The 14,034-nt window shown below is 34.6% G+C and overlaps 1 protein-coding gene across 2 annotated transcripts in view; it reads left to right on the plus strand.

Annotated features, from left to right (window-relative positions):
- LOC138306110 (protein CIP2A homolog L-like) overlaps positions 1–11,201 on the plus strand; it is a 66,511-nt gene extending 55,310 nt beyond the window's left edge. For both annotated transcript variants that reach the window (XM_069246474.1, XM_069246480.1), the window contains 5 exons: positions 494–556; positions 779–892; positions 1,247–1,299; positions 2,619–2,758; positions 6,995–11,201. In XM_069246474.1, the coding sequence (XP_069102575.1) occupies positions 494–556; positions 779–892; positions 1,247–1,299; positions 2,619–2,758; positions 6,995–7,159 (535 nt within the window). In that variant the 3' untranslated portion in view covers positions 7,160–11,201. The remainder of the gene's footprint in view (positions 1–493; positions 557–778; positions 893–1,246; positions 1,300–2,618; positions 2,759–6,994) is intronic.
- Positions 11,202–14,034: the final 2,833 nt, after the last annotated feature.

Here is a 14,034-nt window from a genome sequence, read left to right on the forward strand (position 1 = left end):
GGATAATTTTACACTCTGAACGCGTATATAGATGGGTTTTGTTATATCTTAGAGGCGTGAGAAAAAAAGTCAATTACCTATAAGCGATCGGGCTAAGATTTTTGTAACATCCAAACCGAGGCGTTAGCTGAGGATAATGTTACAATATCTTAGCCCGAGACTCTTGATCACTTATAGGTAATTGATTTTATTATACTGTATACACAAGGTGATAAAAAAACCAATTAAATCATGTAAAATAAAGATAAATATGATGACTTCTAACAACTTGGGAAAAGGTTTAAGTGATCAGTGAGAAACACCTTGCTTAGGTTTTACAACACTTCAAGAATTCATATAAACAATACATCTTTCAAATTTGGTAATTGCCCTAGCCAATTTGGAAATCAGGTAGCTGAAATTTTAACATCAAAGTGATGTTTCTAGCCTTTTACATAGACTGGGTTCCCTTGGTTTATTCTCACTTAATGATGTCTAACTACTGATTTTACAGACTAGAAGAGGTTGCAGCTGAACACAAACAACTTACTGTGGCGTACATGGAGTTATCGGAGAAGTAAGTGGCCTAACAGGTTTAGGTGTGGAGTGTCTGTGTATTTATCAGTAACATAAAGAAGGGGTCCTAATCAATAAGTGTGGAAGAAAATAAAAATAAAGACAGATTGGTAACTTGAGGTGATATGTGTGGCTGTATCTATACTGATTGTTAGATGAATGAAGGGTTGTAAATAGATTTGTGCATTAAGAATTGTTTAGACAAACTTTTGCTGATTTGTAGATTTGAAACCTCTGAGAAGTCTTTACTCTGTCTGAAGCAAGAACACAAGACTCTAGTGGAGATGCATGAGATGTTAAATAAACACAACGAATCATTGAAACAACAACATGACGTGTACGTACTTAAACCTTAACTAAGGATTACCTGCCCTTACACAACAAATAGTGTATTCAACATGATATATTTAGTGGTGATCTTAACATAGAAACAAAACATCATGTCAATGATTACAGGTCTACTTGCACAATGTATAAGACAAAACCTTCCATCTCTGATACTGTCAATGTAATGTGATCAAAAGACACTTGTGTTTCTGACCCCATGTCATGATGACATGATTTAGGTGGTTTTTTTTCACCCCATAATGACATTGGGGTTATAGCGTTATTCTGTGAAGTCATATTCTGTTATATCACCTAGTTTGAAGTAAATTTTGTGTATTTGAATTCATATTGATGTTTTTTACAGGGCTTCAGAACAACTGTCTAAACTCTCTAAACAGCTGATGGAGAAGGCGTCGGGTAAGGACGTTCTACTAACAACATATACATTATATAATGGGCACTCTCTTGAGGCATTGTAACCCTGTGGTTTCAATTACTTAGTAATTCTACAACTAGAGATATTGTGGAGGAGGCACTGCTTACTTATACAACTAGAACATTATCTTTGTAGCAAAATTATGCTCCACAGTTGATGAAGTGTAATGCAAAAATAACAATAGAGGGAAATATAACAAAGGAAACATTCATTAAAATCAGGTATGTGGAATGATTGTTGATGGACATATACCCAAATGTAAAGTAGATAAACCTTGTTTGTGGGAGACACATGTCTTGTGTGAGGTGAATTGTCAAGTTTCAATAATATTCAAATTACCTCCATAACCTTGAGAGGAATGGGTACCATAAATTGGGATATTATGGATGTGGTCATATTTTGGCTTATTTGGCGTTTGGCTCCAGTATGCCAAAATTTAACTACTTTGGTATCAGGAGTTAAATTCCAGACTCAACGTTTTTCCGACAAAATGTTTAGGGTATGTAATTCTATCTCTGTTAAGCTGTTTTATATAGGCGACTGGTTAACAGAGGAGCTACGAATAATTATTTACTGTACACACAAATAAAAGGAATTGATGTGTTTATATTTATATTGATTACAAAAGTGAACAGTACTAGTGCTCAGACCTGTGACTCAAGTAAGTTTGTCGGTCATGTAACATCACACAGTATTGTTGGAGGCCTATGTTTAGTCAGCCATAAAGTAACAATAACCATTGATTAAACCTGAGTTTTTCTTTCAAAAAAATATGTGAAAACGTATGTATATGTATAAACAGGTATGTGAGTATTGATTACTTCTATCAAAGTTCAATGCTTCTAAGGATAGTTTCAGTATCTATATGGTGTTGAAGGCGATCACATGTTTCTAAGCCCAAAATAGAGATGGATGTTTTTCTTGAGGATTCTATAGACCATAGAACCACTGAATATGATTAAGGTTTCTCAAATATAAAATTGTGTCCTTTTTTCCGGATTTTTATTTCAGGTTTGAAATCAAAATTGATCTAAAACTGGAAGTAATTCCAGAGCATCGATCGTCAAAATGTTGATCTTTGATCGTGTGTCATTACGATGAGTATGCGCCAAAATTTGACACAGAGTACATGGAAACACCAAATTTAAACACGCCATTTTAACCAACCTATTTTGGAGCATAAACGCCAAATTTTTGCAGATGCCAAAATATCCCAATTTACGATAATGCCAAGATCTATCTACAGATACAGTGATATAAGAACAGATCCCGACATAATCAAGGCTTACTTTGTTTTCAGAACTCACTCAAACCCAAATACAGTTAGAGGAGGAGCATGCTAAAGCCAAAAAGGAACAGGACGAGTTGGAGGACTGTTTGGATAAAGTCAGGGCTAATCTTGATAATACTGAGAAAATAAAAAAGAAACTAGAACAAAAGGTGAGAACTTCATGTTATCTAAATCAAAGCTAACCTTGACAGTACAGAGAAAGTAAAAAGGAAACTAGAACAAAAGGTGAGAACTTCATACCATTTTGTTATCTAAATCAAAGCTAACCTTGACAGTACAGAGAAAGTAAAAAGGAAGGTAGAACAAAAGGTGAGAACTTCATACCATTTTGTTATCTAAATCAAAGCTAACCTTGACAGTACAGAGAAAGTAAAAAGGAAACTAGAACAAAAGGTGAGAACTTCATACCATTTTGTTATCTAAATCAAAGCTAACCTTGACAGTACAGAGAAAGTAAAAAGGAAACTAGAACAAAAGGTGAGAACTTCATGTTATCTAAATCAAAGCTAACCTTGACAGTACAGAGAAAGTAAAAAGGAAACTAGAACAAAAGGTGAGAACTTCATACCATTTTGTTATCTAAATCAAAGCTAACCTTGACAGTACAGAGAAAGTAAAAAGGAAACTAGAACAAAAGGTGAGAACTTCATGTTATCTAAATCAAAGCTAACCTTGACAGTACAGAGAAAGTAAAAAGGAAGGTAGAACAAAAGGTGAGAACTTCATGTTATCTAAATCAAAGCTAACCTTGACAGTACAGAGAAAGTAAAAAGGAAACTAGAACAAAAGGTGAGAACTTCATGTTATCTAAAATCAAAGCTAACCTTGACAGTACAGAGAAAGTAAAAAAGGAAACTAGAACAAAAGGTGAGAACTTCATGTTATCTAAATCAAAGCTAACCTTGACAGTACAGAGAAAGTAAAAAGGAAACTAGAACAAAAGGTGAGAACTTCATGTTATCTAAATCAAAGCTAACCTTGACAGTACAGAGAAAGTAAAAAGGAAACTAGAACAAAAGGTGAGAACTTCATGTTATCTAAATCAAAGCTAACCTTGACAGTACAGAGAAAGTAAAAAGGAAACTAGAACAAAAGGTGAGAACTTCATGTTATCTAAATCAAAGCTAACCTTGACAGAACAGAGAAAGTAAAAAGGAAGGTAGAACAAAAGGTGAGAACTTCATACCATTTTGTTATCTAAATCAAAGCTAACCTTGACAGTACAGAGAAAGTAAAAAGGAAACTAGAACAAAAGGTGAGAACTTCATGTTATCTAAATCAAAGCTAACCTTGACAGTACAGAGAAAGTAAAAAGGAAACTAGAACAAAAGGTGAGAACTTCATGTTATCTAAATCAAAGCTAACCTTGACAGTACAGAGAAAGTAAAAAGGAAACTAGAACAAAAGGTGAGAACTTCATGTTATCTAAATCAAAGCTAACCTTGACAGTACAGAGAAAGTAAAAAGGAAACTAGAACAAAAGGTGAGAACTTCATGTTATCTAAATCAAAGCTAACCTTGACAGTACAGAGAAAGTAAAAAGGAAATAGAACAAAGGTGAGAACTTCATGTTATCTAAATCAAAGCTAACCTTGACAGACAGAGAAGTAAAAGGAAGTAGAACAAAAGGTGAAAAAGAACTAGACAAAAGCAAACTTCATGTTATCTAAATCAAAGCTAACCTTGACAGTACAGAGAAAGTAAAAAGGAAGGTAGAACAAAAGGTGAGAACTTCATGTTATCTAAATCAAAGCTAACCTTGACAGTACAGAGAAAGTAAAAAGGAAACTAGAACAAAAGGTGAGAACTTCATGTTATCTAAATCAAAGCTAACCTTGACAGTACAGAGAAAGTAAAAAGGAAACTAGAACAAAAGGTGAGAACTTCATGTTATCTAAATCAAAGCTAACCTTGACAGTACAGAGAAAGTAAAAAGGAAACTAGAACAAAAGGTGAGAACTTCATGTTATCTAAATCAAAGCTAACCTTGACAGTACAGAGAAAGTAAAAAGGAAACTAGAACAAAAGGTGAGAACTTCATACCATTTTGTTATCTAAATCAAAGCTAACCTTGACAGTACAGAGAAAGTAAAAAGGAAACTAGAACAAAAGGTGAGAACTTCATGTTATCTAAATCAAAGCTAACCTTGACAGTACAGAGAAAGTAAAAAGGAAACTAGAACAAAAGGTGAGAACTTCATGTTATCTAAATCAAAGCTAACCTTGACAGTACAGAGAAAGTAAAAAGGAAGGTAGAACAAAAGGTGAGAACTTCATGTTATTTTGTTATCTAAATCAAAGCTAACCTTGACAGTACAGAGAAAGTAAAAAGGAAACTAGAACAAAAGGTGAGAACTTCATGTTATCTAAATCAAAGCTAACCTTGACAGTACAGAGAAAGTAAAAAGGAAACTAGAACAAAAGGTGAGAACTTCATGTTATCTAAATCAAAGCTAACCTTGATACAGTACAGAGAAAGTAAAAAGGAAACTAGAACAAAAGGTGAGAACTTCATGTTATCTAAATCAAAGCTAACCTTGACAGTACAGAGAAAGTAAAAAGGAAACTAGAACAAAGGTGAGAACTTCATGTTATCTAAATCAAAGCTAACCTTGACAGTACAGAGAAAGTAAAAAGGAAACTAGAACAAAAGGTGAGAACTTCATGTTATCTAAATCAAAGCTAACCTTGACAGTACAGAGAAAGTAAAAAGGAAACTAGAACAAAAGGTGAGAACTTCATGTTATCTAAATCAAAGCTAACCTTGACAGTACAGAGAAAGTAAAAAGGAAACTAGAACAAAAGGTGAGAACTTCATGTTATCTAAATCAAAGCTAACCTTGACAGTACAGAGAAAGTAAAAAGGAAACTAGAACAAAAGGTGATGAGAACTTCATGTTATCTAAATCAAAGCTAACCTTGACAGTACAGAGAAAGTAAAAAGGAAACTAGAACAAAAGGTGAGAACTTCATGTTATCTAAATCAAAGCTAACCTTGACAGTACAGAGAAAGTAAAAAGGAAACTAGAACAAAAGGTGAGAACTTCATGTTATCTAAATCAAAGCTAACCTTGACAGTACAGAGAAAGTAAAAAGGAAACTAGAACAAAAGGTGAGAACTTCATGTTATCTAAATCAAAGCTAACCTTGACAGTACAGAGAAAGTAAAAAGGAAACTAGAACAAAAGGTGAGAACTTCATGTTATCTAAATCAAAGCTAACCTTGACAGTACAGAGAAAGTAAAAAGGAAACTAGAACAAAAGGTGAGAACTTCATGTTATCTAAATCAAAGCTAACCTTGACAGTACAGAGAAAGTAAAAAGGAAACTAGAACAAAAGGTGAGAACTTCATGTTATCTAAATCAAAGCTAACCTTGACAGTACAGAGAAAGTAAAAAGGAAACTAGAACAAAAGGTGAGAACTTCATACCATTTTGTTATCTAAATCAAAGCTAACCTTGACAGTACAGAGAAAGTAAAAAGGAAACTAGAGCAAAAAGTAGGGAATGTACATTACAAACATTACTAAGAGAGAAAAAACCAATTACTGCTGTGAGGCCCACCTTGTGGTAAGTTTACCTCTGTTTGCAATTTTGTATGACTTACAATCATTTTAGAATATTGAAATATTTAAAAAAAAAAAAAGGGATTTAGGGGCAATTTGCTGCATATCCATGTAGAAGTCCTAACGATAACAATGTTAAATCTACGAGCGTACAATTTTTGTCCTTGAATGTTTGAAACAAACAGCACATTATGTAAGAAATCCATTAACATGCGATAAATCTGGAGTGAATTTAAAGTTCTTTAGATGATATATAGACATTGGTAAGTTGATTGATTAAGATGCAAACAGAGGTAACTTACAGTTAGGTGGGACTCACGGCAGCCATTACGTTGTACTCTTAGTAACGTTTGTGACATATATACTCTACCGTGCTTATCTAAATCAGGGCTAAAGATGGTAAAAGTAAGAGCTGTTTCAGATATCATCCACTCGATAACCACAAACATTCAGTAAAATAAAAGACACTAGAATGGATGGTTAAAGATCACTACTGATAAATGGATTTTTTTTTCCAATCAAAAACAGGAGTAGAAAATTTTTATCCTTTTTTTTTCAGTTACAAAAGTACTTAATGTACACTATGTACACAATTACCACCATTGAAAAGTTTGAGCTTCTTATTGTACCTCAGGATAAAAAAAATGAAAAAATAATTGTGTTCCAAAAAAAAAAAATCCATTGTACAATGCCCATTCAATATATACTGAATATTGGTGAGATTAATATGAAAATCAATGAGATTAAACATATCATGAATATTGATGAGGTTGATTACTATATCACGAATATTGATGAGGTTGATTCCTCCTGCCACAGGTGTCGACACTAGAAAAGTCGTTACAGCAGAGTGAAGAGGAACTAAAGGAAAAGGTGGAAGTTATACGAGAACTCAAATCCAATGTGGACAAGCACGCCCAGATAGCAGCTCTAATACACAGCCTCAGTAGTGGCAAGAGTGATATAGACTCGATGAAAACATGAAACAGGGCGACAAATGATTCCTGTGGTCTTGATTGTGTTTTATTTGTGTGTGTGACACCTATAAACTGTGACAAGGATTACAGGGACACGTTTTATTTTCTGTTACATCTAGTGGTATTACAAGGGGAAAGGGATTTCTAGAATTGGCATGGCTTCTTACAAATATCATATCACATTTCTGTTGGGTTCATATATATGATATAATGTATCTTTATCCTCATCAAAATAAATTAGACACTACCGCAATGTAACTGTCTGTCCGAATTAATCATTCACTTGTTGTGTATAAAAAATTTACATGCTGAAAATATAATTATAACATTTACTAAACAAATACATTCTTTTGTAACTTACAATTTCAATGTTAGCTTGACCAAGGCAGTATCCAGATTATTAGTCAAATAGTCTTCATCTTTTGGACTGGATTTTATTGAGGTTAGCTCTCGTTTCAGCATTAATTTTTAACTCACCTGGTCCGAAGGACCAAGGTGAGCTTATGGGATATACCGTGGCGTCCCTTGTCCATCAACAATCGACTTCTTCTCCATAACCGCTGGTTGGATTTTAATAAAATTTGACTGGTAGCATGTACAAATGACCCCCAGGGGTCTGAGGGGCGGGGCCAAAAGGGGTCAATTTGGCTATTTACATATAAACAACTTCTTCTCTGAAACCAAGCATGGGATAGCACCCATAATGCAAAGGTAGCATCCTTACACGGTGGGGATTCAAAATTGTACAAATGATGGGGCTGACCCCCTGGGGTCCTGAGAGGCGGGGCCAAAAGGGGTAAATTTGGCTATTTCCATATAAATGACTTCATCTCTGCAACTAAGCATGGGATAGCACCCATAATGCAATGGTAGCATCCTTATTGGGTGGGGATTCAAAACTGTACAAATGATGGGGCTGACCCCTTGGGGCCTGAGGGGCGGGGTCAAAAGTGGTCAATTTGGCTATTTCCATATAAATGACTTCATCTCTGCAACTAAGCATGGGATAGCACCCATAATGCAATGGTAGCATCCTTATAGGGTGGGGATTCAAAATTGTGCAAATGATAGGGCTGAGCCCCGGGGGCCTGAGGGGCGGGGCCAAAAGTGGTCAATTTGACTATTTCCATATAAACAACTTCTCCTTTGCAACTAAACATGGTATTATGCTCATTATGCAATGGTAACATCCTTATAGGGTTTGGATTCAAAATTTTGCAAATGATTGGGCTGACCCCCCGAGGGCCTGAAGGATGGGGTCAAAAGGGGTCAATTTAGCTATTTCCATATAAACGATTTCTTCTCTGCAACTAAGCATAGAAGAGCACTCATAATGCAATGATAGCATTCTTATATGGTAGGAATTTGAAATTGTACAAATGATAGGGCTGACCCTCGGGGCCTTAGACGGCCATAGACGTAGGGTCAAAAAGGTCAGTTAGGCTACTATTTTCATATGAATTACTTCCTCTCTGAACCTATGTATTGGATAGCAATATTTGTATGGTATCAATAGCATCATTATATGGTTGTGATTCAAAATTAAACTTTTGGCGTCAATTTTGCTAATTTTTCTAATTGTCAGGGTCTTTGTGATAATTGCTTAAAAAAAACCAGGTGAGCGATACAGGCCCTCTGGCCTCTAAAAATATGTAATGTTTATATGATTGATAAGTTATATTATAGAAAAGTTTTACCGGTAGGTACACTTTAGTATTGTCCTAAGATAATTAAAATTAGACTTGTTTCCAGTATGAAGTAAGCTTGTTTTATGATTCACTTCACCTAATAATGTATGATATTATTAATAATTAATGGTGCAAAATTGCATTGTATATGTATTAAAGCATTCTAAATGTAAAATACCGAATTGTGAATGTGCCTTAAATGGTATATTACAATAGAGCTGTTAATTTCTTTCTTTTCTTTTTCACTTTTCTTTCTTTCATCACTTTTACATTTTGATATATGTTATCATATGTGGAATATCATTGCAAAATCATAATGAAATCATTGTGGATAAACCAAGAAATATTACACTTATTTTAATATTCAATATCAAAATTTTGGTATTAAAATTTTAGATTTAATAAAAGTATTAACATTCTTTCTTTAGTTTTATTTTTTGCTATTTTGTATAAAAGTGCATGTACTTGGTTTTTAGACAAAATATGTTTCATGCATATCTGAGAATACAACTTCACATTTACTGACATGCTTCTTTAAAAGAATTGAATATTAAACTATATTCTGTATCATTACACTTACTTGTTTAAGATTATTTTTTTGTAAATTTATGTATCTGGAGGAATTATTAAATAGCCTTTTATCTGTGATCTGTTTTTTAAAGATACAGTTCAACCTGGTTATTAAGAATTCCTGGGGACCCTTCAAATCCTTTCGTATTATGTGGGTTTCGTATTAAATGGGTTAACATTTGTACAATTAACATGGAGATACAAACAAAGTGATACTTTGGACAGGAACATAATATTATTTTATTGAAAACTGTTCATTCCATGAATGTAGATTATCCACTCTATGTACGTATAATTGGAGAACATGAGTCAACACATGGTAGTGATGAATTATTAGCTCACCTGGTCCGAAGGACCGAGGTGAGCTTACGGGATACCACAGCGTCCGGCGTCCGTCATCCGGTGTCTGTCGTCCATCAACAATCGACTTCTTCTCCATAACCGCTGGTCGGATTTCAACAAAATTTGACTGGTAGCATCCTTATGGGCTACTAACTGAAATTTGTACAAATGATGGGGCTGATCCCCCGGGGGCCTGAGGGGCGGGGCCAAAAGGGGTCAATTTGGCTATTTCCATATAAACGACTTCTTCTCTGAAACCAAGCATGGGATAGCACCCATAATGCAATGGTAGCATCCTTATAGGGTGGGGATTCAAAATTGTACAAATGATGGGGCTGACCCCCCGGGGGCCTGAGGGGCGTGGTCAAATAGGGTCAATTTGGCTATTTCATTAAAACGACTTCTTCTCTGAAACTAAGCAAGAGATAGCACTCATAATGCAATGGTAGTATCGTTATACGGTGGGGATTCAAAATTGTACAAATGATGGGGCTGACCCCCGGGGGGCCTGAGGGGCGGGGTTAAAAGGGGCCAATTTGGCTATTTCCATTTAAACAACTTCTTCTCTGAAACCAAGCATGGGATATCACCCATAATGCAATGGTAGCATCCTTATAGGGTGGGGATTCAAAATTGTACAAATGATGGGGCTGACCTCCCGGGGACCTGAGGGGCGGGGTCAAAAGGGGTCAATTTGGCTATTTCCATATAAACGACTTCTCTGAAACCAAGCATGGGATAGCACCCATAATGCAATGGTAGCATCCTTATAGGGTGGGGATTCAAAATTGTGCAAATGATAGGGCTGACCGCCCGGGGGCCTGAGGGGCGGGGTCAAAAGGGGCCAATTTGGCTATTTCTATATAAATGACTTTTTCTCTGCAACTAAGCATGGTATAGCACCCATAATGCAATGGTAGCATCCTTATAGGGTGGGGATTCAAAATTGTGTAAATGATAGGGCTGACCCCCCGGGGGCCTAAGAGGCGGGGTCAAAAGGGGTCAATTTGGCTATTTCCATATAAATGACTTCTTCTCTGCAACAAAGCATGGTATAGCACCCATAATGCAATGGTAGCATCCTTATAGGGTGGGAATTCCAAATTGTGCAAATGATAGGGCTGACCCCCGGGGGCCTGAAGGGTGGGGTCAAAAGGGGTTAATTTAGCTATTTCCATATAAACGACTTCTTCTCTGCAACTAAGAATGGAAGAGCACTTATAATGCAATGGTAGCATCCTTATAGGGTTGGGATTTGAAATTGTACAAATGATAGGGCTGACCCCCGGGGCCTTAGACGGCAATAGATGCGAGGTCAAAAAGGTCAATTAGGCTACTACTTTCATATAAATTACTTTGTCTCTGAACCTATGTATTGGATAGCATTTTTGTATGGTATCAATAGCATCATTGTATGGTTGTGATTCAAAATTAAACTTTGGGAGTCAATTTTGCTTATTTTTCTAATTGTCAGAGTTAATAATTACTAACAAAAAACCAGGTGAGCGATACAGGCCCTCTGGGCCTCTAGTTAAAACTTGACCTAGTTACGATTTGCAAACTTTGGTTTTGGAACTTTGCATTATTTGGGTTTAAAACAACACAAAAAGTACCCAGGGAACTCAGAAATTGATATGTGTTACCTGGGGTTTTGTATTAACCGATTCGTACTATATGGGTATGTATTACCTGGGTTTTCGTATTAACCGATTGGTACTAAATCAGAAATAAATCAAAGAATACTGAATGCAATTTGCAGGGGATTATAACTCCATTCGTGAAAAAACAGGTTTTTGTACTATCCGAGTTTGTATTAAGTGGGTTGGACTGTAGATATTTACATACTCAGATTAGAGGTTTATTTACAGTTACACCAGTCTATCTACTACATGTAATTATCTCCTGGTCAACTCAAAAGATATCTCCTCTCATCATACAAAACAAGTGTGGTACCAAAACACATGTTATTATTTAAGCCACTTTATAGTCTTATACAAGTGCCTCTGATACAGATTGTATTGGAATTGTTGGAGACTGTTTAATGGTAAATCAAGTCCAACAATAATTAAGGTGTCAATAAGGTGGGAAATAATCACCACTATTTATCAGTATGCAGTAATATAATATTGAATACATGTATTGTACAAATAACATCATTCTGTAGAACAAAGGCACTTAACTATACAAATTCAAATTCTTTATTTGCATTAAGTTTTTCAACTTATTTGCTTTTTTACAAATAATAATATCAAAATACAATTAGCATACATACAGGATAAGTGGAGAATGGACAAGCATTACATTAATGACTTTCTCAAAATAGTTGCATTGTAAATATATTTACTAAGTAGATTTAATTCTTTTATATTTGTAGTACTCAAAAGTTTGGTTAATTTAAATACAGATGGTTTTTCCCAATAATGTCTTTTTATAAATTTCTTTCTAATATCTTGATAAATTGGACAAATGAGAATAAAATGATATTCGTCCTCAATATCACGATGAGGGTCACAAAACTTACAAACACGCTCACTTCTATCTAAATTTGAAAAACGTCCAGATTCAATGCACAAGTTTTGTGCCGATAACCTTATTTTTGTCAATACAATACAATTTTTGTTAGGAATATACTTTGTCAAATAAGTTTGTAAAACAACTTGATTCGCCAGGTGACGATATAAATAGCACTTAGAAGAGTTTTCAAATAAAGATGACAACTCTTGAAAAGCTATATCATTAATTCTTAGTTTGATTATTGGTAAAATATTTGAAGGAACAACTTTATGCTGGTTTACCCAAACATCACCAAAACCAAGACTGTACAATATATCTTTAACACATTCTACCCAATTAAATACATTGTTCGATTTTGGTAAATTCAATAAAACATTATAAGCAGTTTTTAAAATACAGTTATTAGAATTTATAATTTTCAACCAGTATTTTATCATTCGATACTTTCTGGTGTAAAAAAGAGGAAAACGCCCAAGTTCAAAACAAACCATTACATTGCATGTGGATTTTTTAACATGTAATACCTTTTTACAGAATTCAAGCTGTATCTTTTCAATATCTGGAGCTTTACAGCCACCCCAGACTTCCGATGCATAACTTAATACACTGTTAACATATGTATCAAATAAATTTAAAAGAGTAACAAAATTCATTTGCATAGATTTACATTTTGAAAACAAAGCAAACACAGCCTTTCGCCCTTGTTCTGACAACTTTTTTGTAATGCATTAAACTTATTATTAAATTTAAAAACAACTCCCAAATACGTAAATTGGTCTACAACTTCCAACTGTTTGTCATCATAAAACCAACAATCTTCTTTACGTAACTTGCCACTTTTTCTAAAAACCATTATTTTAGTTTTTTCAACATTCACAGTTAGATTCCATGTTTCACAATAATTATGTAGGCTGTTCAGCATGTTTTGTAAATCTCTGGCAGATTCCACAAACAAAACTAAATCATCAGCATACATCATGAGAAAAAGGCTTAACTCACCAAATTGGTAATCATTTACTCCATGTTCTATAAAATAGTTTTCAAAGTCATTAACATACAACGAAAACATTATCGGTGACATAATTTCTCCTTGAGCAAGGCCCATATTGTTTACAAAAAAAATCTGAACATCTCCCATTTACAGTTACACAAGATTTTACTTGGCTATACATTGATTTAATAGTTTTGAGTAAGTTTCCTCTAATTCCAAGTTGAGATAATTTAAACCACAATTTGCATCTATCTATAGAGTCGAAAGCTCTTAAAATCCACAAAACAGCAAAATAATCTTTTATTATCATTAAGAGATTTAGTAATAATAGAATGGAGCACAAAAATAGCATCAACTGTACTTAATCCAGGGCGAAACCCAAATTGGGCATCAGTAACAACACTGTTTGATTCCGACCATTGTATAAGACGATTATTTAAAATTGATGTAAAAAGTTTTGCCATACAGCTAAGAAGACTAATACCTCTATAATTGGCAGGGTCACTACGGTCTCCTTTCTTATAAACTGGTATAATTACAGCAGTTGACCAAGCTTCAGGGAAAAAAACCTGAGTTCAGAACATTATTGAAAATTTTATTAAGAACAGGATTCAAGTATGTACTGCATTTGATAAGATATTCGTTAAGAATGCCATCCAGGCCGTGAGATTTACCTCTTTTCAACCCCCTAATAGCCTTTTCAATTTCCTGAGTGGTAATGGGTTTATCTAAATCCTCAAACACAGTAGAGTCATCCGTATTATCATGATGAGCCTG

The sequence above is a fragment of the Argopecten irradians genome, chromosome 1 (genome assembly GCF_041381155.1).
Source record: "Argopecten irradians isolate NY chromosome 1, Ai_NY, whole genome shotgun sequence".
Lineage (NCBI taxonomy): Eukaryota > Metazoa > Mollusca > Bivalvia > Pectinida > Pectinidae > Argopecten > Argopecten irradians.